General features: G+C 46.4%; 1 protein-coding gene across 1 annotated transcript in view; it reads left to right on the top strand.

Moving 5' to 3' along the window:
- The window catches only part of NIPSNAP2 (nipsnap homolog 2), a 572,224-nt gene that overhangs the window by 260,041 nt on the left and 285,429 nt on the right, over nt 1-26,754 (top strand). Inside the window, exon 6 of the mRNA XM_069614879.1 lies at nt 5,359-5,499. Within this exon, the coding sequence (XP_069470980.1) occupies nt 5,359-5,499 (141 nt within the window). The remainder of the gene's footprint in view (nt 1-5,358; nt 5,500-26,754) is intronic.

The following is a 26,754-nucleotide window of genomic DNA, read 5'->3' as shown; positions in this document are numbered from 1 at the left end:
GGTCGGCTTGCTGAGAGAATATGAGAACCTTTTTTGGCAACCATGGCCAGAGACCATTTTGACAGACGCCTCCCTTATAAGATGGGCAGCCCACATGAAGTCAATCAGCGGACATTGGTCTCCAGCGGAGTCCAGACTTCACATCAACCTGTTAGACCTGAGGGCAATCAAACTAGCGCTGATGGCCTTCCTGACCTCGGTATGGGGGTGGAAAGGTCCTGATAACGGCGAACACAGTGGCCCTGCATTACCTCAACAAGAGAGAAGTTGTAGGGTCACTGCCTCTGTGCAGAGAAGCAATGCAGCTCTAGTTCTGGGCCCTAAGAGGGAATCTAGCTCGAAAAAGCACAGCGGTGGACTCTCTGACCCGGCAGAGCACGATCTCCCACAAGTGGGAGTTGGCTCAAAGTCCTTTTGGAGATCTTCGCCCTTTGGAGAACCCCTCAAGTGGATGTGTTTGCAACCACTGTCAACAAAAAGTGCGACCTGTTCTGCTTCAGGGAATTTCCACCAAAGAGGAGCTCTAGGGGACGTGTTCGTAGTGGACTGGGAATTCCCACTTATGTATGTGTTTCTGACAGTCTCTGTCATACCTCATGTCATTAGGAGGCTGAGGAAGTTCTGGAAATCAATGATCCTGATTGCTCCGTGAGAACATGGTACCAGGACCTTCTCGAGATGGCTGTCTTCACTCAAATTAGTCTTCCCCAAAAGAGGACTTACTCTCGCAAGAGCGGTGTCTCCTTCATCCAGAAATCAGTACTGTGAATCTTCACGCCTGGTTGCTGAAACGGTAAAATACAAAGATGGGGATCTTCCATAGTAGTAATGGAGGTGATGCTTTCGGCTAGGAGACCAGCAACAAAAAAATCCTATACCGCTGCCGTTGGAACGCATTCCGCAGCTGGTGGAGGGAAAGGAATAGTGATCCTTTCACTTGTGCTGTTTTGTCTCTTCATTTAGCCCACCTTGGGATTCATGTTTTGCAGTAAAAGGATACCTGGTAGCGCTTTCTATTTTTAAGCGTTCGCTGGATGAAGGCTCCCATTTTAAGAACCCGATTATTCATTTTTAAAGGGATTGACCAACCTTTTTCCTTTATTGTACCAGTTTGGGTTCTAAATCTGGTACTGAGACATCTAATGGGGATGCCCTTCGATCCTCTACATTCTTGCTCCTAGGATGCTAACTCTTAAAACTGTCTTCTTGACCGATATAACATCTACCCACAGGGGGAGTGAACTGCAGACTTTCGGCCAAACCACCTTTCACAGCCTTCTTCAAAGACAAGGTGGTGTGGAGTGTGTCCATCCTTTTTACCAAAGGTGGTATCTGAATTCCTTTCAACACTGAAGATGGTATGACCTTCCTCTTATCCACCACCTCACCCTTCTAAGGAGGAGGAGAGGTTACACTGTTTAGACCCAAAGAGAGCCTTAAGTTTTTACATTTCAAGAATGGCAAAAATCAGGCAGGATTACCAATTTTTTATAGGCTACTCAGACCACAGATTAGGGTCGACTGTCAAAAAACAAACCATTTCAAGATGGATAATATTATACATTTCAGAATGCAATTCTTCAGCTGGCAAGGACCTGCCTGAGGGATTGAGAGCACATTCTACTCTGAGTTGCGACTGCTTTGGCTCTTGAAAGAGCAGTACCCATGCAGGATATCTGCAAAGCTGCTACTTGGTCATCTCTACATACCTTCAGTAAACATTGTCTAGACTTTTTCAGGTCAGGAGGCCAAATTTGGAAAAGCTGTACTTGACAGCATCAATAATTAAAGGAAATGATCAGCATCCACCTCCTCATTCTGACTACTTTGGGAGTATATCAAAGATGAGGAATACATGGGAGGACACTATCCATTCGAAGAAGAAATTACTTGCCCCTGGTAATCTTCTTTCGACTGGATGTACCTCCCACGTATTCCTAATTTCCCCTCCCATCCATGCCCTCTTACTTGCCTAGAATTTCCGTGATGTTACACCTTCCTCTTTCATTCCTGGAGACTTCGGTGACATCGACTAAACATGCAGAGGAAAAAATAGAACTGAGGCAATGGTCGCCATGTGTGCTACTAAAACTGGCATAGAAGTCGGAGCTGAGGACTGGACGCAGGCTGTCGAGGGCCACAACTCGACGGCGCCCGATACTTGAAAAAAAACTTTTAGAAGTAAGTTGCAAGCAGACTTGAGTATCAATGATGAGTATGTGGGAGGAACATCCAGTCGAAAGAAAGTTACCTGGGTAAGTATTTGGTTCTTCTGACCAACACATGTTGTTGATTTCAGAAAACCAAGAGAAATATGCAAGGTTTAGGCGTCCTGAAAAATGGGAACTCTACCCCGAAAAAAGAATTCTGCTCTAGCACCACCTGACCCAATTACTTCATGTTTTATTTAGTGATTTATATATGCATGATGTCTTTAGGCAGTCTTTAACACTTTGAAAGAAATGACAGATTACTAAACATACATGATTTTTATAGAGCGCATAGTTGAACGTTCCCTGGGGCAGTGGGTGTTGGCTTATTACTTTCTTGAAATAGGTCAGGTTTTGATTGCTTCAGAAGTTGTAAAAAAGCAGTTAACTTTTCACTCCGAGAAGGTTATCTTGACTCAGGAAGCAAGGCCTGATGTTCTATATCCTGGCTGTGCCTTTGTAGGACTGGTGAGGGAGCTTGACCACTAACTTTAGTTTTTGCAGCAGTATGTAGATCTGCCGGTTGTCAGTCAGCTGTACTGTTATGCAGAAAGAGTTCAGCATAGTGAAACCCCTGCTATAGTATTGTATTGTAGAAGCTATTGCAACTGTGCAATCGGAGAGGAAAGTTATAAAATGTTGCTTTTAAGCAATACATTTTTCCTGGCTACTTGGTAAATTGATATTCTGGTGTTTGGGCTGCTTAACAGTGTGGTTAAAGAATGTCATCACAATCTGTAACGGTCTTCTAGAGTGTGCCTTTCATTGGGATGTTGCATCTTAACTAAAGCAGTATTTTCACAGGCGCGGTCTTAGAATAATATTACATGCCAGGGAACACTGTCGGCTCTGACTTATTGTTCCTATTTGGTGGGTATCTTTCTGAGTAACAATTTTGAACTGTGGCATGCTATGACAATTTATTGAAGGACATACAATTCTCCCTCTATTAGAGAGGGATAATTCTCTATTTGCGAGTAAGAAATGGTGAGCTGCGTGCATGTGCAAAACTAGCTAGTGAATATTCTGCCTGGTTACTAGTTTAGAATGTGACATGTCATCACCTTGTTATGGAGAATACATCTTTGCATATTGTAATTGGAAAACATTTCTGCTACGTGCATTTTCCTGGCTCGATAACTTTAAGCTGTGGCATTTAACAGTGCATTACAGTGAATTTGTCTTTGCATTTATTAGAATGTGTTCACTGTATGATGAGGTGAGCTCAGGACTCCCAATCCTAATATGTGAGGCAGGCGAGCAGCAAGTGACTGGTCTGGCAGCTACCCAATGTGCTTCCCAGAGGACAGCTGGAGTGGGGTCCTGCTGGCTTTCTTCCACCTCTTCGCCACTGCCCACCCTGGACATCCATGATCCCAACTTTCAACTCTGAGCATATTTATCAGACTGCTTCATACCATGAATTGGGAACTCTACTTCAAACAGATTTGAACATCTGTTTGCGGACACGCAATCACCTTGAATTGTCTTTGTCAAAAATGATTAACTTTTGAAACTTTCTGCATGGTTGAACAAGGATGCTGTTACTTGCTTCCTGATCCTGGGAGGATGCTTGACGTTGCAGAATGTGGAGCTGCTTCAAAATGGCGTTCTGCTGCCCCTATTAAGCCTGTTAACCACCAGATTAGGCTGGTAATATCATTAATCAATGCAGAGAAGGTCATTTAGAGAGGACATTGGGGAAAGCCGAATCCCGATATGAGACACCTTGGCAGACGGAACCAATCACAAGAGGCTACTCGATGACCTACACTATGGACCTACTATGGAGAGGCTGGATGAGCTCAGCAGAAGAATGTCATAACTCGGTCCCCCTGGAAGCTATGGCATTCCTGGAGCATCAGCCATTGAATGTTCCATCACGTTTGTTCTCCCACAGCTTTCACCGGTCTAGTCTATTTCAACATGGTGCCCACACTGCAGGTTATCTCATGTTCAAAACTTCCTTGCTCCACTTTGCAAACCTTTTGATTCACTCTCCGGGGTTAGACACTTGTTTGTTCTCTGCTTCCTTTTTTGATATTTTCTTCACTTTGCTTTCACCTGCTTGCTACTGTTGTGCCTGGCGCTCTGCCCCAACCGACGTGCACTCTCCTGCTTTATCGGCTCAGTCTGCCTTTGCTCTGTCATTTCGGTGTTCCTGCTCTGCATCCTGTTTCAGCTGTAATATGTCCTTTGGCAACTCTCTCCTTGACCTTTCAGCCTGGTCCGGTTTTTCCATGGTTTACAATCCAGAAGACCTTTCTCAACGTCTCGGACCCAGGGGTTTTTATGGCGCTGCCGGCATTTTCCCTTTGCTGGGCTATACATTGGGGGGGGTTGTTCACTGTTCTTAGAGAGGCACAGTTTCACCTTACTGATGATGCCCAACAAGGCTGAAACGCGTGTATGGGGTTACTGGTGGTACTCTTGTTCAGAGGAGAATTACCTAGCATTTCGGCGCTGGACTGCCCCTGGGCATGACAAAGGCTGATATGCGGGGAAATTTCTTCTGTCAAAGAGACAGTGAGCTAAAGACTTGGTAGAGTCTCTCCCAGGGGTTATTCACTCAAGAACAGGTCATTGGGCTGTGTTCGCGCTGGTAGAGAGATTCCCAGACCCCCCTTTGTTTTGTTTAAAATATTATGACATTAATTTGGCATATGTGTAAATTGGTAACTAAAAAGTGAGATATGCAGACATGTTTATAAGAAAGAAAGATCAATGTTGCTTTCTACTTGGCTGTTTTTCTTTTTTTTTTTATTTAATGCAAACCATTTAATCTGTTGCATGACACATTCTCCACATTATTGGTGGCGTCAAAGACCTGTTCAGAAATCTGGCGTCTGGTTGGATATTTGCATGCAGAATGGAATAATACATTGACACATAAGTGGGACTTCCATTGACAGATGAGCTAATGTGAACAAAGAGTTATAAGTAAACACAGTTGTATAGTTGAGTGGGTCAGTACAGTAATTGTTGAAGCCTGTATGTTGTCACACTACCAATGACCAAATGAAAAAGCTACACTTTAATGTTACTTTAAACAATGCAGTGAGGGGCAATTGGGGAAGTAAAATTAGGCATAGTAGGAATATTAATGTTTCAGAAATCAATTTTTTTCTTTTTTTTACCCCTTTTTAAGGAATTTACAGAGTTTCGTAAGGAGCGGGGCAATATGCTTTTATCTCGGAAGAATCAGCTCCTATTGGAATTCAGCTTCTGGAATGAACCAACACCCAGGGAGGGACCTAACATTTATGAGCTGCGATCTTACCAACTTAGAGTAAGTAAAACAATTGAAAAGGTCTTCCTTTGAGCAGGCATACATATGTAGCTTCTGAATGTTCCTTTGTCATGTAACTTCTCTGTTTTTAGTTGCATTGTTTCAATACCTTTTGCTGCAGATTTCAACTGTTTCTAAAGTGTTGAACATTCTGTTCCAAAAATGGCAAACCTACCACGATCTCCTCTCCCTCGGGACTAGTAGTCCCTTTGTCTTTTCTGAATTATGCAATCCGGTTTACAGAGGTTTTCAAAACGGGCACATGGTACACATGCAATCAAAAATACTATTCATTGTTTATTCATAGGACATTGAAGCTGGTGCAAGGAAAGGATTGCAGTCAAAGTGCACTTTATTGCACTTGTTTCAAAGAAAGGACCTGTATCCACAAAGACAGGCAAACCTTTTCCCCCTTGGACTTCCAGTGTTTAATCTGCCTAAAGGATGTCTCTGCTCCCCTGAGTGGATGCTGTGAAAAACCAGAGGGTGTTTCACAACCTAGTTCCCAGGGTGTTGTACAAAAATGTCGCCCTCATTTTTGCACCTGTGCAGTCACTGCTACTTTGGAGGTGCACAAAATGAGGGTGACATTTACTGCGCCCAAGCAGAGCGGGAGTGTCCCCCGCTCTTCCTGGGTGCAGTAATGGGGGTCTGGGGTTGCAGGGGGGGGTCCCCGCTTTCTATTTCGGCAAGCGGGGACACAAGAAAAAAAATGAAACCAAAAAAAGCACCCACCAGCGTCTGCTCCAACCCACGTTAGTGGGAGGAGCTGACGCTGCAGGGATCGCAGAGTACGGGCAGCACACTTCTGCGTGTGCCGCCCTAAAGGTAAGTGGAGTGGGGGGAGGGGTTGGGAGGGGTAATGCAGGCCAGGGAAGGGGTCACAGTGATCCATTTGATCACTGCGCCGCGCTGTAACTGGCGGCAGCATTTTGGCCGTCGCAGTTACGGGCAGCGCAGTGATCACATAGATCCGTTCCCAGGGATCCTGTACTCAGGTGGCCAGGGAAAGGCCATCGCTTTTGGCTCCCAACCCTGGGGGTGGACGCGCAAGGGAAGATCACCTTGGTAGGGGGTCCTCTGGGAGTGGAAGAGAAGCATTCAACGGTTAGAAAAGGTATCACCCTTTTTCCACAACCCATATAACACCTATTCCTGCTTATTTTATCAAAGGTGGCGCGCACAAGCACACTTTGAGCGAGGATGGGTACGAAAAGGCTCCTCCTGGCTGCTGCATTGTTAGATTTTTGTTTTCACAGCTTTTTCAGACCCGTTTGTGAGGGGTCAGAAATTAGGCGGGCACAAAGCATTAATATTCTCCACATCAGACATCTTTATTAAAACAAAAGGGTTGGATGAAGGCCTCTGTCCCTATCCTAAAGCGTTTTCCTACCTAGAAACTAAAAATAAACATCAGTCTGTGTCAAATCGTCAAATCCTATAAATGGTCCTTGTGTCCAAAACAAACTAATCTGACCCTTGCACTAGAAATGCTCATTTAAGGGTGAGAGGAAATATTTGAAACTTATACTTGCCAAAAAGTGTTCATAATCAAAAGAAATCCAATAGAAATGATTTTCTCCAAGGAGAACTTCTTGGATCTAGAGGGTGGTTTCCTTCCGCTGATTTTAGATAGGATGGCCAAGTGACCCTTCCAAACCACTATCTTGAGGCTGGCAAAAATGATCTTTCAAATGAATTTCTTTATGATGGCAAAAGTCTTTAAAACAATAATTCCTTTGGGATGGCAAAGGTGTAGGGTATACTCATTTACCATGTGCTTTTATAAACTAAGTAAGTTTCTTAATACAGCTTTGATGGACCTCCTGGTATACTACCCCCTCCCCTCCCCACCCCTCCCGCCAGTACTCCTCTACTCTTCGAGTTTACTCTACAGATCCCCTGGTATACTCTCCTACCAGGTATCTTGTTACCAAATGTTCACTGCCTGATGATCCTTTTATCCAGACTACAATATCTTTTTAACATAACAAGGTTGTATCTATTTGCTTGAGGTATGACTTGTTCCAGCTTTCCCCACATTGCTATCCCATATATGGGAATTTGTTAAAGTTCTGCCGCTGTCTGATTTCTTTAACCTTCACTGGCTTAGGGTTCTTCTTGCTCCAACTTTCCCCATATTGGCATCCCATATATGGAGAGTTGATAAAGTTCTGCTTTTGCACTTGATTTGTTTGGTATTCAGATTCTTATGTTTTGTTGGCTTACAAGCCTTTTGATACGCCCCAGTGCTCCCTATGGCTTTAGGTGGACTCACCAGTGTTTCGTAGCATTCCTGACTCGTGCCACATTGTCTCGATGAAGCTTCCTCTCTAGGACAGCGTCTTTTACTCTGCAGACCTTTCTCTGGCTCACCTCGCAGCTTGTAGCTCACCTGCTGGCTTCTCACTGCAACCGAGATTAAAGAACGCTGCCGCTCAGTGTGATCGTGTTTCTGGGAGATCTGTTGCTGCTGCCAGTGTTCTGTTGGTACTCCAGCGATCCCTACAGCGCCTCTACTTGTCGTGCACCACACCAGTAAGCAGCTCGGATGATTGCAAGTTGTTTTTTGGACTAGTTTGCCTCCTTGATCTCCTCTGGCGTGGTGCTCTTGTGTACGCTTCCTTCTCGTGTTCTCTCTGCAGTTGAAGTGCGGACTGCATTTTTTAATTGTTCCGTGCACTCTTGAGCTTCCTAAATAGCTAGTCTGCTCATTCAGATTGAAGTTTTCTTCAATCTGCATCAACTCCTCACTCCTCCTTCCTTGTCTCAGTTTCTGGTAGCATATGGGAGTTGGAGTTCGCATAATGTTTAAGATTTCTACATTAATATTGTTCAGAACTTTCACCTAAGAAAACATTAGAAACAGGACATGTTAGGTGTGTGTGTTGTGAAATATGAATGGTATCTTGAATATTATGCCATCAGAATATTAGGCATCACAGGTTTTTCGTCATACAAGAGGGGGAAATACTGCATCTCTCTCCCGGCAGTCGTCCCCTCCCACATGATCCTCCCTTATAATACCACCCACAGGGTCAGGAAGTGGCTACCGTCTCCTGGCCCTGTGGGAAGAGATGGTCACCAGGGATTCATCACACATTCTTAGACCCCTGGTATATCTGCCGTCTGTTTTCCTAGGCAAAACATAAGGAGTGATGACTGGAAGTCTCAGAATTAATCTGAGCCTCTGGCATTGCACTTGGCAACCCACAAACCATTGTTCTTAAGCTTTCTAAGCCAGTACAGACAGGGGAAAGACAATATGGAAATCAAACATGGCCCCACCCAAAAAGGGACAGTCCATCCTGAACTGATTAGTAATATCCCTTTTGTGCAAGACCACAAGCAACCGCAGACATTTCTCATGGCATATATTTTCACAAAAACATTGGACACGGCTGGGAAGAACAAATTGACACCTCATTTGCCTATAGCAGCAGAGAAGCTGAACATGTCTGTAAACTACCTGGTGAAATTCCCTAACAAAAAACTTTGCTCGATCTTCATGAGAGAGCCATGGCTGAACATTCTTAAAACGAAGGAAATTCAAGCAATTCGGGATAAAACAAATAACTGCCGATATTACAAGGAGCCTCAAACAGTGGAAACACTAAAACATCTGCTCCTTAACTGCAAAGGCCTATCGGCCACCAGAAGCACACATCTTGGCCATCTCTACACTTATTTCTGTAGTCTGGAAGAAGACTACTGGTGGGCATACTTGATGAACGGAGAACACATCAAACCGGTCATCGCAGTGGGGAATTTCTTAGAAAGCCTAAATCTGGACTCTAAATAACCTACAACAGGAATGGATTAGAAACCGAAGGACATCTACTCTTCTAGTCATAAATTGACTTTTCTTTCAATAAGGAAAAAGACGAAGAAACGAGGAAAAATAATTCATATTTTAACAAGGCGCAAAACTTGTAAAAATTACAAATAGATAAATCAAGTCAAATAAAAAAATATTTTCACAAAGGCATGTTTTTAACCCCACTCTGGTGGGTCGAAAGGAGTAGTCGGACGTTTGGAGGACATTTTCAAACTAATTTTATTTAAATAAGAGAACAGCCTACCATTCCTTATTCTAAAGGGTTTTCCCTACCTATTTAAAGGAACTAACGGTGCCCATTTGTCATTAGGAAGTCCCAAAGAAAGAAAAGCCCTCCGTCCAAATCTAGTTCTACCCTGACCCTACCACTAAAACTAAACAATTCCAGGAGATTGGATTGATTATCTGGATGTCCCAGTCTTTTCCAACGGCTTATTTATATCAATGCCTTTATTATGGTTATTTATCTAGCAGAATCTTCAGTAATCTCTATTTCTTGAATTAACTCTTGTAATTCCTGTACAACATTCTTGGATTTGATATTCTCTTTAAGAAAGGGTTTAGTTCAACCTTCCTTGTTATACTATCTCACTTGTTGGTTGGCGGTTTTAGACCTCTGTCTATTGATCCAGGTTCTCTGCTTGGTTGTGGTTTCTGCCCACTTGATATTTCACCACTTATGGATTCTCTCTTTATTGCCACTTTCTGTACTTGACAAATTTGTCTAGTCTCTTGCCAGACGTTGTCAGTTTCTTATCTTTGCAGCATGTTGTTCATATGGTATTTTCCCTTTGTTATTAGGCTCTAGTTTGGAACCTTCATAGATTTTCCATCCAGAATTATTCAATTCCCTTCTCCGCTTTATACAGTCCCAATTACAGTTATACAGTTTATATTGAGTAACTCTTCATGAGTACTGGAATGAGTTCCTCTTCTCGTCTTACGTTGCCCTGCCGACTTCCCACTTCTCCCAATTACCTCTCTGCAGGCTGGGGAACGTGGGAGACTCTTGCATTCGCTTGGGGGCTCTTCTCCAGTACTGGGTTTCTTCTTCCTTCTCTTCATCCCGCCCTCGTCTCCACCTGTCCTTCTGCCGTATGCACAGTGGGCGATTGCGAAGCTGCCCGTGTTCCCAATGACACTTTTGTACTGTGTGCTCGCTGGTCTCTCATTCTCAGCTTCCCTTATGCCGTACATGGGTTTTACCGCTTAGAAGCTGATCACGCTTCCAGTTACCTTCTCGGATGGTCCCGACATATTTAGTTGGCCGCCCTGCCCACCACGAAAGAGATGTGTTCTCGCCACCACCTGCAGCAGGACTCTGCTTTCCTGCAGTACAGCGGTTCTCCCGTTGTTGGATGCGCTGGGTCTCCAACATCTCACTCGGGCCTTCAGACGCTCTTCGAAAGTCACGGGCTCCGTGACTGTTCTCTGGTCCGCCACCTCCAGGCGTGCTCACTTCAGGGAGCTTCTCTGATGTAGGATAATCTCTGCTTCTCTAACTTACTCCACTCGTCCCAGTTAAGTATGCATGACCTCTTAAAGAGAGATTCTCATTTCCTTCTTCATGCTGGTAGGTTCCCGCATTGCTTTCAGCCAATCGGGTATAAGGTACATTAGTCTTTGTAGCAATTAGTCCCATGTTTGCTATTGGCTGTGACTTGGGGAGTTGATCACAGGAATGGAAGTCCTTGTCCCAAAGCGGGGTGGGTGGCTGTCTCTCCTAGGGAGGGTCTTGTGGCGCGTGCTCACCTCCCCAGCCTCAAAGGGGAAGGCTCCGCCTTGGGGAGAAGGGACGAATACCTTTGATTCTTTGCACCACTTGACCATTTTCTTTTTATGGCTCATATTTTTGGGGCAATACTAGTCAGCCGCTCAGGCACTCTGTATAAGGGGGACACTATCGTCCAATTGTTTTCTCATTTTGGTCTAGCACTACTGTACGCCTTAAGAGAAGTAATGCTAGTGGAACCAGTTTCCCAAAACTGTTTTTTCTGCTTACACCCCTGGGCTCCAAGGCAGGCTAGTGGCAGTGTGACATTCTGATTTTTCCTGGTGCTTTTACAGCAAGGTGGCCATTTTTGCATTTCTTTTAGTTCTTCTCTGTGAGCCACTATGCTTTATTGGTGTCTACATCCTATCCCCACTGCCCCTGTCCAGCCCAAAATCACCAGCTCAGGGTTGGAAATTGCCACATCTTTGGAACTGGTGGGGACTGCTTTAGGGCACAGACACATTAATCTGCATCCTTCCATTGGCTTCACAAGTGTCTAAGTTGGATATCGATGATTAAATTACCATTCAAATGTTTGAATAGTGCATATGTTCCCAGATAGGGTAGCTGGGGTCAAACCCAGTCCAGTATTTTTTTAAATGTAGGAGTTTTGGTGCCATTCTTCAGCTGACCATTGGATCTTGGACTCTGGGGCGCAAGGGGCTACAGCAGGAAAGCTGCTGCAGTGACAGGTTCTGGCAGAGCTAGCTCCTTTAAGGCTAAGCTCTGTCCTCTTGCGACTAGGCAAAGACTCAATTGTATCTCTCCTTCTTGAACGGCTGGGAGCAACCTGTTCAGTCCTAGACCTTGTTGGACGTCCTTGGAAAGCTCATGAAAACAGTGGCCCCATGGCTGGTCTGCATCCTCTGAAAAGAGGACTCCTTGGAGCCTCCTTGCAGCCTTCCGTGCTGTAAGACTTTGTAGAGGTACTTACACTTGTGGCACTGATGCTGCACTCCATGCAGAGGGTCCTTACTGAATTTAAAGTCCTTTATCCGCCTTGGATCACAAAGGCTGTTTCTCCCGACTACTTCATGGTTGTGGGCCTTCCTCATCATGGGTGCTAAAGCAAAAGTCCTTCAACCGATAAAAAGTTTGAAATCCAGCCTGGTGGAATCTTGACTGGTGAGGAATCTTGCATGGAGGCAAGAACCGCCGACTCCCCGGACCCATCTGTCAGACACCTCTGTACTTGTAACCCCTGAACCACCACCAACACTGACAATAGTTGTTTCCACAGCCTTGACTTACCTGGTGTTGCTGGGCTACTTCACCAGTGTTTGGGAGGCAGGGCGACTTGCCTCTTTTGTCACCCAGTTCCCCCTTGAATCCAATGGGACTTAAAGACCTGCTTAGCAGCCACCCTTGCTTTACCTTCGTTGAAACCTGGATATGGGAATCTCATCTAGGGAGATTGGTGGGCACCCTGCACTACTTAAGAGAACCCGTAAGTAGAGCTGAGCTTGCTTTGCACATTATTCCATAAGGGAGAGAATCTGTATTACTGAATTGGGAGGGCCCACATTTCTGTCCACTCCTCGTGTGCCAGTTAGTTTATGTGCAGTACCCATTTCCATCACCGCATGCCTATGACTCCAAATGCTGGCTACATTTTTCCTTTTCTTTCCAGATCGGCTGTAGACACCGGAGAAGATTACCTGCATGAGAACATTAGCGCCCCACATAAACCTAGCCAGAGAGGGAGAGAACAGGAGGCCTTTTGGTCTGGCTCAGAGTCCTGCACAAACGTCAGATAGATATCAACAGAGGGAAGGAAACCCGGAGCTGCTACGTGGCGGTTTCCTTTACCAAGCACCACGTGCCACTCTCAGCCTGCCCAGCAAGGAGACCAGTGCAGCCACCCTAGAACACAGGGACAAAGGGCAAAATCTTACCAAAGAGACTGGACTTGCCTTGAAGGGGGCAAGCCAGACACCCCAGCATAAACTTTAACTTTGTACGCAAATCTCCATTTTGCAACGGTCCCGTGCAGGCAAAAGAGGCCAGGCTTAATGCAATATATGAAAGCTGTGTTGTATGGAACACCTCCCTGTCAGGGTATCTAGTGCCAGATTGGCCAGGGACAGTAAACCAGCCAGAACATATAGAGGCAGTTGAAAGAAACCATTGGAACTAGGAAGTTGTCGATTGTTCAGGTCAGGCGGAGATGGCAGATGGAGAGATCAGCAGGAGAAAGGTGGATTGGAGTGTGGAGGCCATTTTAGGAGCAGGTGAGGCATTGGTTAGTGAGTGCAGGTGGAACTGCATTGTCGGTGTGTGTGCGTAGGTGATGGAGTGTAAGGAGTGATTATGAAGTAAGTGGAGGGTGTTTAACTAGGTTTGGTGGAGGCGTAGTGTGGAGGAGGGAGTAGTAAAATCAAAAGATGAAGGCAAGGTTTAGGAGTGAGACATCAGAGGAGAGAGGATGATAATGCAAGAAATGAAGAAGGCGGACAGAATCGGGAGAGTAGAAGAGGGGGGCATCAGGAGGAGAGGGAGGGGAGACTGATTAAAGCATCGTGTCCGGGCACAATTCAATATCCCATTTTAGAGAACTAAGCACTATAGTCTAGGAAGTCCCTGAGGGTGGCGGGGGGAGTTGAGACATTTTGCTTTTAAGTCTTCACCTCTATTTTAAATTGGAACTTAAGACCGTAGGGGTTCATATTTGGTATACACTAAGCTGGGAAGATGGGGCGCCTGGCCTAGGGAAGATTGGTACTTTCTAGAGGTGAGATGGACAGCCGTAGAGCCCTGAAAAAAATCAAAAACAAACCACTGTCTGTATGACAGAGTATTCATTGAGCCATCTGTGATAACCATCTTAAGATTGTGCCACTACAGCAATGCTTACCTATTCTTTTGAGGAAGCAAAACAAATGCTTCCACCGGAATGTAATGAAAAAGTTTTCAAATAAAAAAAGAAATTTGAACTGGCACTTGCAATGACGTTGCTAAATAATCACTGTGTGCGAAGCAGTGTGTCTGGCTGAGGAATGAGGACAGACCCCTGCTCATTTCGCTCCTCGTTTCTTCGTGGATTGCTGCTGCTGCAGTCCACTTTTGAGCTCCATTGAATTTACTACAGAACTTCCTAAGCAGTGTCTGATGTCTGGAGACGGGAGGCGAGCTAAGCGGATCCCCCCACCCCCTTCCCGGCAAGGACTGTGCGCACCTCCCACCAGTAAACACAAGAACATAAACTCACTCTGCTAATCACAACCTTAGTCGGCTAGATGGCCCCGCTTTCCCTGACCGAAGCTGACTCAGGCCGATGGCTATGAAGCAGTAAACCACAACTGGAATCCAGTGAAAGGAAACCTCGCCCTACGGTAAACATTCAGGGAAATCTGGAAACTCTTGCCCAGACTGACGCCCGGCTCTTGATTCTGCCCCGGCTATGGCGTCCCGGACCCCAGGAAGATCGACTCACCCCGTATCATCACAGACTCCAGCAGAAGAGGATGGCGAGGGGGCTTACATAAATGCCTCTGCTATTGCGCTCCTTTCAGCGACATTGGAGTTGGCGGAGGAGGCCTCATCCCACAAACCTGAAGGGGTTGCTTCCAGCGTTTCTGGCACGTCACCAGGACCAACTGCACCGAGAGCGCCCGGCCGTTTCACCGTTGCGACAAGGAACTCCCCGCCGGAGACTGTCGGAGGACGGTCGTGGCGGGGGTCTAATTGGCCAGGGGCAGTGCCTTCCGATGGTGTCAATTCAAAGTTGCATCCGCATACAGCGGCCGGCCGCGTCCCATTCTTTCGGGAGGCTAGCCCCAGTGACCCAATTGAGCAGGTACCGGCTTCGTCCGGACAAGGTCTAATGATCTTGGCGCAAATCCATCATAGTCTAAATCCATCAGCTGATCAGCCGAAGCATCTACAGCGGAGTGCACCAAAAACCATATCTAAAACGACCAGCCCAAATGACTCCTCGGCCACAGACAGTGAGGACCCGGTGTGTTCGCCGAACAGGAGGTCGGAGGATTCAGTTTTCGAAGTGACTCATGAGGCAAACTCTACTCATCAGGATTTATCTACAGAAACAAGCGAACTTAAAAATAAAACGGCAGCAGATACAGTGGATGGGGCAGGCGTGGGCCTACCCCTCATTTCTCCAACTGCAAGCCCAAAGTCTAACCCGGCCTCAACCCGTCCTACAGCCTCAGACGAGGTCCTGATGTGGTTACCAAGGGAAGCGCCAAATCAAAAACCAAATGCGACAAGCTAACCTCAAAGAAACATTGGAAAGTAGGCCTCAAAACCCAGGGGGGTTCAAAATGTATACCAGCACCTCTGATGTCGTCTTTAAAAGAATATTTCATAAAACAGCACAAAAGGAAACTAGAGCAGGATCCGGAGCTGTCGGATGCAGAAATTTTGGAGGCCATTCAAGACTGCTCTCCGCTGAGCAAAGCAAGAAAAACGGACCTAAATTCACGGAGGCCCAACCCAAGCTTTAAATGGCATGCCCAAACTAGTACAAACACAGGTCTGAGCAGAGAGACCGGGAGTATAGCGACTACAACTAACATCCTACCTCAAGCGACAGCGAATCCCCAGACTGAACTGGGTTCAAGAGATAAAATCAGTGACAAGCCTAAAGACAGGCCAGATCTAGAACAAACGCCTGAATTAGCGCTTGCCCAAACTCCAGGTGCCGCAGCACGAGACAAGTCCAAATCCAACTCCAGACCAGCACAAGCTGAGGAATATCACGCATGGACTCGACCGCACATTCAAGGCAACAGCAGATTGTGTGGAGAAATCCTGTCTATTACGCAAGAGTCACTGATCTCATCTGAGAAAAGGCTATCTGAAAGACCTCAGCAGCACCCAAGTGAAAAAGGGCCAAACACCCCACCCAAAAATAGACGGCAACGTGAAATCTCAGGCCTTTCGGAAAAAGAGACTCCCTCAAAAAAAATATTGATTTGCTATCAATTATGTCTGCTGTTTCGATAGCACTAAACCCATTTGGAAAGCTCTGAGTCCATTCACGAGGCCCTGAAAGATAACACCTCAATGATAGCCACAATGAGGGATAAACTGACTTTCATTGAAGGGTACTTAACTGCTGTGGAACGAAACTCAAACAACATACAAGTGAATTTGGAAGAAAAAATACTAAAATTTGGGGAAGAACTGATGAATAGAGGCCAATCGATCCAAACTGCCAAAGTTTCACTTACCAAAGCCACCCAGACTGCAGAGGGCAAAAAGCAGAAAGACCTGGCCCCAATCTTTTCAAAAATTCCACCATAGGCCCCTTCTCTACCGTCGTCTCTGATTGATCTCGTGTCCACAGGGAACACCAAGCAGCTGAAGAAGTCCACCTCATTCAACATCGCTTCCAACATCGCACCACGTACATATGAAAAACCGGCAAGCGGCGTGAAGGCCCGACGTACTAGCCCCCCGGCTGACATATCAACAAAGCCCAATCAAAAAAGAAAGCGACCTCAAATGACAAACACCCAGACCTGGTCCGGACCGTCACTCGTACTCAAAGTGAACGAAGATGCGGCCTCTACCACGGACCTGCTGAATCTGTCTCAGCACTCAGATTCCGTGGAAGTGATTTCTCCACTAACTATAAAGCCAGTGGACGAACATCTCAAAAGGCCCCCCTTGAACAAATGACGTTGCCTTCTCAGGCAGAGAAAAACCTCACGGCTGGAAGCCCACCTGTTCGTCATCAAAGGTCCCGCTCGAACACGCCAAGCGCCGCTATAGAGGCAATAAAAACTCTGAAGAATTCAGAACAGGCTCCAAACCACATAGTGGATCGTGAATGTGATTCAGGACCGGACCGAAAGTACCAGTGTGGCAGGCTCCGAGTACCATCGTACAAGGAAGCCCGAAGATACAAAGAGTTCAAATCCAAGAAGGAAGTAAAGCTAGCAAGAACGTCACTTTTCAAACTGGAGCAAATCAGCGAGGGAAAGCTATACGGTCGTGAACAGGACGGTGCTGAAAATAACGGAGAAAGTCGTTAAGCTTCAACATCTAGCTACTGACGACTTTGTATTTGTAGAACCCTACCATAGGGACCACAGAGCCAAAGCATATCTGCACATAAGAACAAAGGCGCTAAGTGAATTGCCCACAGGAGTGACGAATGATCTTCATCGTCTAGGGCTCAAACTCCAACAGCTACAGACTCCCGACTCTATCCTGGAAGAGTCTGGAAGGAACAAGAGGGGTGCTTCGAGAAAGCGCCGCGATTTAAGATCAGAAGATGTGCCGAAAGATTGTAGATGGGAAGAACCCTGCAAGAGAAGTGACAGGGAGTGGAGCGAACAGCTTGCAGATCGACCATACAATCGGACAAACGGAAATCGCACAACAGACAAAACTCCAAAAAGACCTGTGGAGCAACCTCACGATGGACAACTTAAGGGAGCCAAGGTGACACCCCCCCCCAAGACGGAAAAGAAGGAATCAGTGGCAAATAAACCATGGAAGTGGATTGCCGACACCTTCAGCCGTTATCAGATGAAATAGCAGCGAGTTCATGGTGCCGTTGACAGCAACAGTCAAACTGCAAATTCTTTGGTTCATCTTAACAAGAACGTTCTGCAGATGGCATCGTGGAATGCAAGAGGCCACCTTCATTTAACTAGACCAAGTGACGTAAACCTGGGTTCATTCGACTTGATATGTCTGCAAGAAACATGGCTACTGGAAAAACCGGCACTGGACGGTTTTGCAATCGAAGTCTCGCCTGCATCCAGGCCTACCTTGGGCAGACCATCAGCAGGATTACTGACTGCAATACGCCTGGGTTCAGGGATCACCCCGAAGGAAAACAATTATAGAGAAGTACGGTATGCGGACTACCCTAACCACGTGGCACTACCGAGACCTGGACCGAGACTCCTGGGCAAATTCTGAACTGGCCATAATTACCTTGTGCTGGAACCCAGACAGAACAACCATTAATGAATTCTGCATCTCCTTAGCCAATGCCATTGACGAGATCAGAGTCGACCGTGACGTCGCTATTATCATATGTGGAAACCTAAATGCAAAATGTGGGGCAGCCCCTTCTAACGGCACAGTTCCCCCAAATTTCGCGAGGATCGATGAAAGAGGCCGATCTTGGTGAAACCTAATGAAGTCGAGAAAGTTCCACAATGTGTCGACACTCCAAGACCAAGGCAATCTTATCCCAACCTGGGAACGGGCGGAATCGTTCGCCAACTTGGACTACATCTTCATCACGGAAGGCCCGATTCCATATCTCATTGCCTTCAAAGTCCAAAAGACAAGCGAAAGTGACCACAATCTCCTTCATATGTCATGGGGTGGAGCGTCTCCGGAACGACTGTACTACTTTCCCGACATTGAGTCCAATAAACAGCAAAATCGGCTACGCCTTTCGTCTGAAAACATAAGAACCTTTCAGGACAAACTATGCAGGAAACAAGGATGCTTAAGCAGAGGTATGGCAGAGACAAGACCAGAGTACGTCTCCCTACTGGCCCCCCATAAAGTGAGTTTTGCCGGAAAGAAACTGATCCAGCCATAACACATCCACACGTATAACATCACAGTGGTTAAGTGGCAAGAAGTGAGAAATCTAAAAAGACTGGCCCTGAAAAATAAAACTGAAGAATCTTGGACCGCTTACCAAACTGGAGCAACACACTACAAATCATGGCTAAAGCAACAGCACCAGATTCTGTACCAGAACGACGCAGAAGCCATGTTAAAAACCTGGGCCTCAAGGAATGCAAGAGACTTCTGGTCCCTTCTCAAGAGTGCAAACGGGCAGAATGTACAGCCGCTCTCAAACTCTGTCTCGGAACAAAAGTGGATCTCGCACTATACTGAACTCTAGCGCCTTCCCTCTACTGTGGCACCTCACCAGCTACCCTTGAATGTCGAACCATGGGTCCAACTATCAAACGTGGCAGACGTCCTTAGAGTAATCTCTAACTCAAAATCTTCAAGGGCTCTGGGCCCTGATGGTTTGACTAATTTAGACTTGAAAAAATATCTGAGCGTTTGGGCTCGAGCGATTGGTGAGCTATTTGACTACTGCCTCAAACAGAAGCAAATTCCTAAAACTTGGACGGAAGCAGTTCTGGTACAGATTTTCAAAAAGGGGACAAGAGACAGGCCGGCCAATTACAGACCAATAGTCTTACTCGACATTATTGGGAAGATTTTCGTGTCTCTTCTGTTGCGGCACTTCAAAGAGTGGGCCTCTAAATCCCAGGCCGCAGATATCTTCTAAACTGGCTTTCAAAAGGGCGCCTGAACAACGATCAACCTCCTAATTCTCAACATCATCAAAGCCAAAGGGAAGGGAGGCGCGCCCAAGGTCCATATGGCCATGGTGGATCTGTCGCAAGCCTTTGATACGGTGGACCGCAATAAATTGTGGTCAAAGCTAACAATCTGGAAGTGCCCTGGCCCGGTACTAGAACCAATAATGGCCCTACGCACAGCGACATCCCTGTGGGTTCGCTTAAGCCAACAAGGAATCCTTTCAGATCAAATCCACACAGAACGAGGAGTTAAACAGGGCTGTCCCTTGGCCCCAGCGCTGTTTATAGCCTTTTTTGGTGACTTTCAGGAGTCTGAAAAAACGGTCCGTTCCTTCCCGCCGAAACTAGGAGACAGTAAAGTGTCAAGATTGTGGTACGCCGATGATTTGATCCTTATGGACCAGACTGCAATAGGCCTACAAAGGCAATTGACCAATTTAACCACATACATGGAAAGTAACAACCTACAAATCAACAAAAAGAAAACAAAAAATATTTTATTTTCCAAATCAACCAAAGAAAGCCAGAACGAACACTCCGTCCTGGTTTCTGGAAAAGACAAAAATCGAAGTAGTAAAGGAATTCAAATACCTGGGTGTCCTGATTGACAACACACTGAACGAAAATTCCCTTCAGAATTCTCTGTGGGGACAAAATAAGAAATCTGGTGGCGCAAACTCGTGCAGTAGACAAAATAATTGGGACATTTTCATGGATACCAGCATTTCAGAAAGCTAAAGTAGTTCCAGCAATAACCTACGGAATGGTGGCCAACTTAAATCTGCCTCCAGAGATTTGGACCCAGTTGGAGGGTTTTCTGTGGAAATCGGTGCTGGGCTTGCCCAAATCCACTCCAATGCCAGCAATTCGGCGCGACCTAGGCCTACCATCTTTACCCTTGGTGGTAGCTCAAAGCGCCATCCAGCTATACAGAAAAATCCTGACGCCAAGCTTGCTGCCGATTTTTCAGGTTGTGGCAACAGAAATCCACAAAGGAACTTGTAAACCGCTAACTGCATGGGTAAAAAAGTCCAAGAAAAGCTCCAAGTTGCCTGCACTGTGGAAATTCTAATTACTAATCCAGGACGAGTGAAGGTGAAACTCGAGCAACAGGATTGGATCAACACAAATGAGAAGATTCTGTTGAATAAATCTTTAAAGCACCTACCACCTACCCATAACTAGCTAAAAGTCCCACTGAAGTACTGTGAGAAATTTCCGGAGAAAGATCTAAGAAAAACATTTGTGAGCTCGACTAAACTTGCTCCATACTAGGGAAATCCTGGCTACCCGAGTGCGCACGACTGCATCCAATTGTCGGCTGTGTGGAGTTACTGAACAAGTGGAAACAATCCGACATCTCCTCATGTCCTGCCCAGATTTATCATTGGAAAGACAATCTTACTTGGCACCACTTACTTCACAGGCTTCGGTACTACATGAAGAAACTGGATGGTTTCGGCTGATTGCAGGTGACTCTGCTAGATGGACCAGGATGGCAGCAACATTTTTGGTAGTGGCCCTAAAAAGAGCCAATTCGTCAGACACCATCTCGTCCCCTGTGTCTCTATAACCCTATGTCCAGTCTCTCAGAATCTTCTCGTCCAAAAGTGGTGTCCTAAGTAGCCTACAAACGCCAAGAATAAAAAAGACAAACGCAGAACTTTTGTAAAAACCAATTTGGTTAAACACAAAAAAATAATCACTTGTATAGTTATTGGTAAAGAAACAAAGGCTAAGTATGACAACAATGTGTCAATTAGAAGTAAGACAAATATATTAATCATTTGACATGTACTTAACAGGAAAAAACAATATACACATTAAATAAGTCTTGTAGTTGAATGAAGCTCAAAGTATAAAGATGAGTCCACGAGAAAAAGCCTGAAAAGTGTTATGACCTGCAAAGAGTGTAGGAAATAGAAAGAAAAAGTGAATGGAATTGTGATAAACCAGTGAGGTAGTATAGAAAATACAACATCAAAAGGAAAAACAATATTATTCTTATCAGTTGAGAATCAATCTTCAAACCATTCATATAAATTAATTGTTACATTCAGTACAGTTTTGAAAAACATGTGCATGTTTAGTCATGCTAATGACATTCTTATCCAATTTGGTTAGTGTCCACCAGGTATTCTCTCTAACAAAAGTGCATTACTTTCAATCAGGTCCTCAAACTATTTAGATAAATGCTAGGGTAGTCGGGAGAAGTTTAGTTTCTTATTGGGTATTCTCGGTGTTGACGTGAGTGAAACCTAACGTGTCTATGTGGGGTCTGGCAAATTTATAAAACCAGAAATACAAGATGTTCCCACTTGTTAAACGTTTCAGCAGATATATTAGTGAAAACACCGTTCATCAGGACTGGATTATAGACCCAAGCATTAAAACTCAGGCCGGCACTGGGACGGTAGAAAGACAGGAACAGGTGCTGAAGGCTGCGTTGATTGACCGCCAGACCACCAGTTTGGCTTCAGAGCGGCCAGAATCATGGAAACTGCTCTCCTGAATATCAGTGAAGATCTGCTCTCCAACTTGGACTCTAACATTCCCTCTATCCTCATCCTTCTTGATCTCTCTTCTGCATCCGACACTGTCAACCACACCATCCTGCTCAACCGTCTCCGTGATAACCTGGGCATCACTGATCAGGCTCTGGTCTGGCTGACCTCTTTCCTCTCTGATCGACCCTCCCAGGTCCAACTGGGGTCCTTCCTATCATCTATCTTCCTCTCTACCTGTGGGGTTCCCCAGGGGTCTAACCTCTCACCCTGGCTCTTCAACCAATACCTGGCAACTCTCGCCCACTGCCTTGCCATTTTCTGCTCAAATTTCCAGTGCTACGCTGATGACATTCAACTCCTTTTCCAGCTGCCCTCGGCCACCTCGTCTCCCTCTCTCATCTCTGACTGCCTAACTCCCATTCAAGATCGGTGTGCCGCCAATGATCTTTGTCTGAATGACAGCAAGACTGAGATCCTCCTCATCAGCACACCATCTCCATCCTTCTCCCTCACCCTGTGGCTGGCCTTCCTTGGCCCTACCCCTACCTGAGAGGCTCCACACTTTCCTTCTCCGCCCATATCTCTGAGGTCTCTAAAAAGTCAAACTTCCTACTGCACCTCCTCAGAGGTACTCTGCCTTTCCTCTCCTTCCCTCAGAAGCTCACCGTCTCTCAAGCTCTGGTTCTCTTTAGGTTGGACTATTGTAACAGCCTCTTTCTAAATCTACCTGCCTCTACTCTCCGCCCTCTGCAACTTATCCAGAACAGGACTGCAAGACTTGTCCTTGGACTCAAGCCTTGGGATTGTATTTCTCCAGCCCTGAAATCTCTGATTGTTATGATATGGCATTTATAACGCGCCGATGTTTCAAGGCGCCACCTGGCAAGGGAGGGGGGAACAGGGGAAGACAGAGAACGATCCTACTAGGCCAGGTGTCATTCAGATCGCGCAAGTGCATGGGAAGGGGGGAAAAAGGGAAAGTGCAAGGGTGCAGGGGGAGGGGGAAGTGCAGTACATGGGATAGAAGAATGAGAATAAATAAACGGCCAGCTAGTGGCAAGTGCAAGGTAAATGCAGGCATAAGTGCAGGTAGGGGGACTGTAGGGATACAGAAACAGTCTCCAAGTGCGGGGTTGCCAGGGAGGCAGTGCAGTTGAGCAACTGGCAGGGCCTGTGAGCAGAGAGGGAGGCCATGTGACCAGCGCAGTTTCAGCAGGGGAGAGGAAGAGAGAAAGCAGAAGCAAAGATGAAGGTTTTGAGGTGCTTCCTGAACCGGAGATGGTTCTCAAGTTTCAGGGAGGCTGTTCCAGAGGGGAGGCCCCTGCCGAAGAGAGAGATCTACCACCAACTCGTTGCTTGGAGAAGCGACTGACCATGAGGGAGTTGGAGGCGGATGAGCGAAGTTCTCGGGAAGGAAGATATGTTCAGTCTGTGCGCACCAAAAACTGGTTCGGATGCACCACACCTCGAAGAGTCCATCAAAATAATTTTGTAAAGCTGCCCAGTATAGTAGTGTTAAACAGTAAGGACCGAAATCGCTATAAGATCGCGCAGCCTAGAGAGGCGCATTACTTTTATACCAAAAGCCATCAAGAGCAGACTGCCACGCTAACAAACTGGTGACATATTCACATACTACTGATGTGGTCTGTGTTCATGACTTTTTTATAAAAAGGGGCAATGGGCAACCCCTAGAAGAAATTGACACAATGGGGAATATAAAGCAAAAGGATATAGTTTCTAGCGGGGTGGGGGTGAATTGGCGCCATGATCTAGTATTGAAAGACACGCGTACTAGCGTCGATCCTATAGTGTTCCAAGACTAGTTTATATTTATAAAGACTGATAGTTGGCTCATTCTCGTGAAATCGTGGTGTTGATTCCTGCAACAGAGCGTCAGGGCACAAACATTAACTATTGGCTCCCAGTGGATGCAAGGATTAAATTCAAAACCCTCTGCATTGTCCACAAGGCTTTCTGTGGCCTGAGACCAAAATACTTTCAGCTATCCCTCTGCAAATAGCTCCTCTACCTCGAACTCCCTCAGGGTCAGTCGGTTTTCAAAGAAACGAGCTGGGGGTAGATCTCTATCTTCGGCTGGGGCCTCTCTCTGGAACAGCCTTCTTGCCAATCTAAAACTTGAGGAGAACCATCTCTGGAAGATCCTCAAGACCTTCCTCTTTGCTTCTGCCTTCGCTCCCACTCTCCCCTGCTGATCTGCTCTCTTGGCATTGTGCACCTGCCCACCCTGTGTCCCCTGGGCCCAGGTACCTGCTCACCGAGCCACCCTCCTGCACTGCCTCATGGCTACTCCTTGCACTGGGGACTGTATCTGTACCCATACAGCCCCCCATTTTTCTTCTTTTTCTGCACTTATCAGATTTACCCCGTATGCTGCCTTAAACGCAGCACTTGCCACTTGTTGGCTGCACTACCACTGTTTATTGCCTCCATTTTCTATTTATTTTTGTTATTTATCTACTCTCCTCTACTCCGCACTTTGCACTCTCCCCCTTCCATGCACTTTTTCCCTTTTCCCTTTCACATGCACTTGCGCGTTCTCAATGTCACTGGGCCTAGTAAGATCGTTGTTGTGTTCTCCCCTGTACCCCTCCCTCGCCTAGTCGCGCGCTGAAACTCTTGTGTACGAGCGCGATACAAATAAAATATCATATCATTGCAGAGCCTGTGCTGCAGATTTAGGGAACCAAAGAATATATTGGCTGAATGTTGCTGCAAAAGCTTCTGGTTTGAGTCCATTCATATTCAGAGCAACATCTGACACCTCACCATGGATCAGAGGCATTCAAACTGGGGGGTGTTCCTCTCTGAGGGGGGGCTTGCCCGCACTCCCAGGGGTGCACGGATCCCCAGCATGACACTAAAATATTTTTTGTGTAACCTTTTTTTACCGGGAGGCAAGAAAAAGCTGGGCAGGGTGAGTCCTATGCAGGTGTGGCTCTTCCATAATGGGTGAGGGGGTGTCGACCTAATAGCCCCTTCACCCCTTATGGAGGAGCCAGGCAAGTGAAACACTGAGTGCTCCCTCAGCTGCTTTTCCAGCTGAGGGAGTGCTGCAGGGCTGGCTGAACTGTGGCAATTCAGTTCCCCAGCCGCACATGCTCAACGAGCCATGCAAGGCTGGGGGCCTTTTGCTTCGCCAGCCTTGCGTAGCTCATTGGAAATGCTGGCTGGAGAACTGCATGTCTGGATCTGTGAGGGGGAGCTCTTGCTTCTCCTCGCACATGCAGTCTTAGCAGGCTGGAGCAGGGCATTTCGGCACCCACAGTGCATTTAAAAAATGCCTTTGTTGCACAATCCCCCTACCCACATGCCAAAATTAGCTCTCCTTCTGAGGTGCTGTGGAGCACAGGGGACGGATGGTATTTTTTTTACTGGACATCTATCATAGATGTTCAGTAAAAATACCCTGCAGTTACTGGACATCGAATATCCCCAGAGGGGGCGGAGTCTAGTCTGATTCCCCCCCCCCCCCCGAACCCTCTGTGATGGACTTGGGCTTCCCTCGCTGTGCTCGGTTATGCCCCTCCACTTAAATAATTCACCAGTTGGTACTGGCACTATGCTGGGAGCAGGTGGGATGAGCCCAGGGACTGTGCTGGGAGCAGGATGGGGTGGACCAATGCATAGTAGAGAGAGCAGGGTGGGGCGAGCCCAGGCACCTTGGTCGGAGACTGGTGAGGAGAGTCCAGGGTCTGTGGTGGGGTGGTGTTAGTCCCAAATCTGAGTTACTGCAAGTAAATGAAGAGCACACCACAAATATAAACAATATTTTATTCTCGCTTCAAGCGGGTCTCTGGTTCAGCTATGTCCGCGAACAGCCATAGAGAAATTGAGCATTCATATGGGGGACAGACAGTACATTTCAAACCGGCTTTGGTTGCGAAATAATGCATAGTTTACGACCCACGTAACGCAGGCATTTACCATGGTAACATGTGGTACCTTGCTCTGCGTCACCTCTGTACAATTTACTGTCTCGGAGCACTAAGGTTCACCCTGCTCCCAATGCACAAGCATTCCTGGACACACTTATCTGTGGTTTCGCTCCTTCCAAGAAGGACACTGCATTCGGCTCGGTACTTCAATTAGCCCTACCAAACATTAGTCGCACACTTAACTCTGGCAAGCCGGAGACAAGGAGAGACATAAACTATACTTTATCGGTCTGTGTCTACATGTTCAAGGCTCAGAGCTGCTAAATTCCTTTGGCTAAGCATTCTTTACAGAGATGCATTCACCAGCCTTTACGGATGTGATAATTATTCTGTAGGCAACATGAAAACAGTCATAAGTGAGCAAAGCAACCAGAATGGAGCCTGAGGACCACACTTTGTCTGTGCCTAGGCTAACCCAAAATGAAACAAAATGGGTTCATTTTCACAGTGGGGAGAGCCCAGGGACTGGGCTAAAAGTGGGGTGAGGGTGTCCAGAGACTGTGATGGGAGCAGGTGGGGGGAGCCCAGACACTATACTGGGAGTAGGGTGTGGTGACGGCATGCAATAGTGCATAGCCATTTGGACTTACTGTCCATTTGGCATTTTTGGGGGGGCCTGGCCTGCCCACATTTTGCTCACGGGGGGGTGGGGGGTGAAAAAAGTTTCAAGACCACCATAGATTGTATCCCTTAAATAGGAGTGTAAAATGGATGGGCCTCTGTTTTCAGACGTTAGGTGGGGGATGGAGCCTCTAAATGAGATCCTTTCAGTGCCTGTAGCGCTGCTGGCAAAGATGCGTTTTGTGACTGCTTGTTAATGTATTGTATTCAGCCACTCTGAGGCAGTTTCACAAACAATGCATTAAATGAATACCTCTGGGAAACAGAGTATGCATTT

This window comes from Ambystoma mexicanum, chromosome 9 (assembly GCF_040938575.1).
Source record: "Ambystoma mexicanum isolate Mex_15411 chromosome 9, UKY_AmexF1_1, whole genome shotgun sequence".
Lineage (NCBI taxonomy): Eukaryota > Metazoa > Chordata > Amphibia > Caudata > Ambystomatidae > Ambystoma > Ambystoma mexicanum.
The sequence above is the reverse complement of the archived record's forward strand: the minus strand, read 5'-3'. Positions and strand labels throughout refer to the sequence as shown.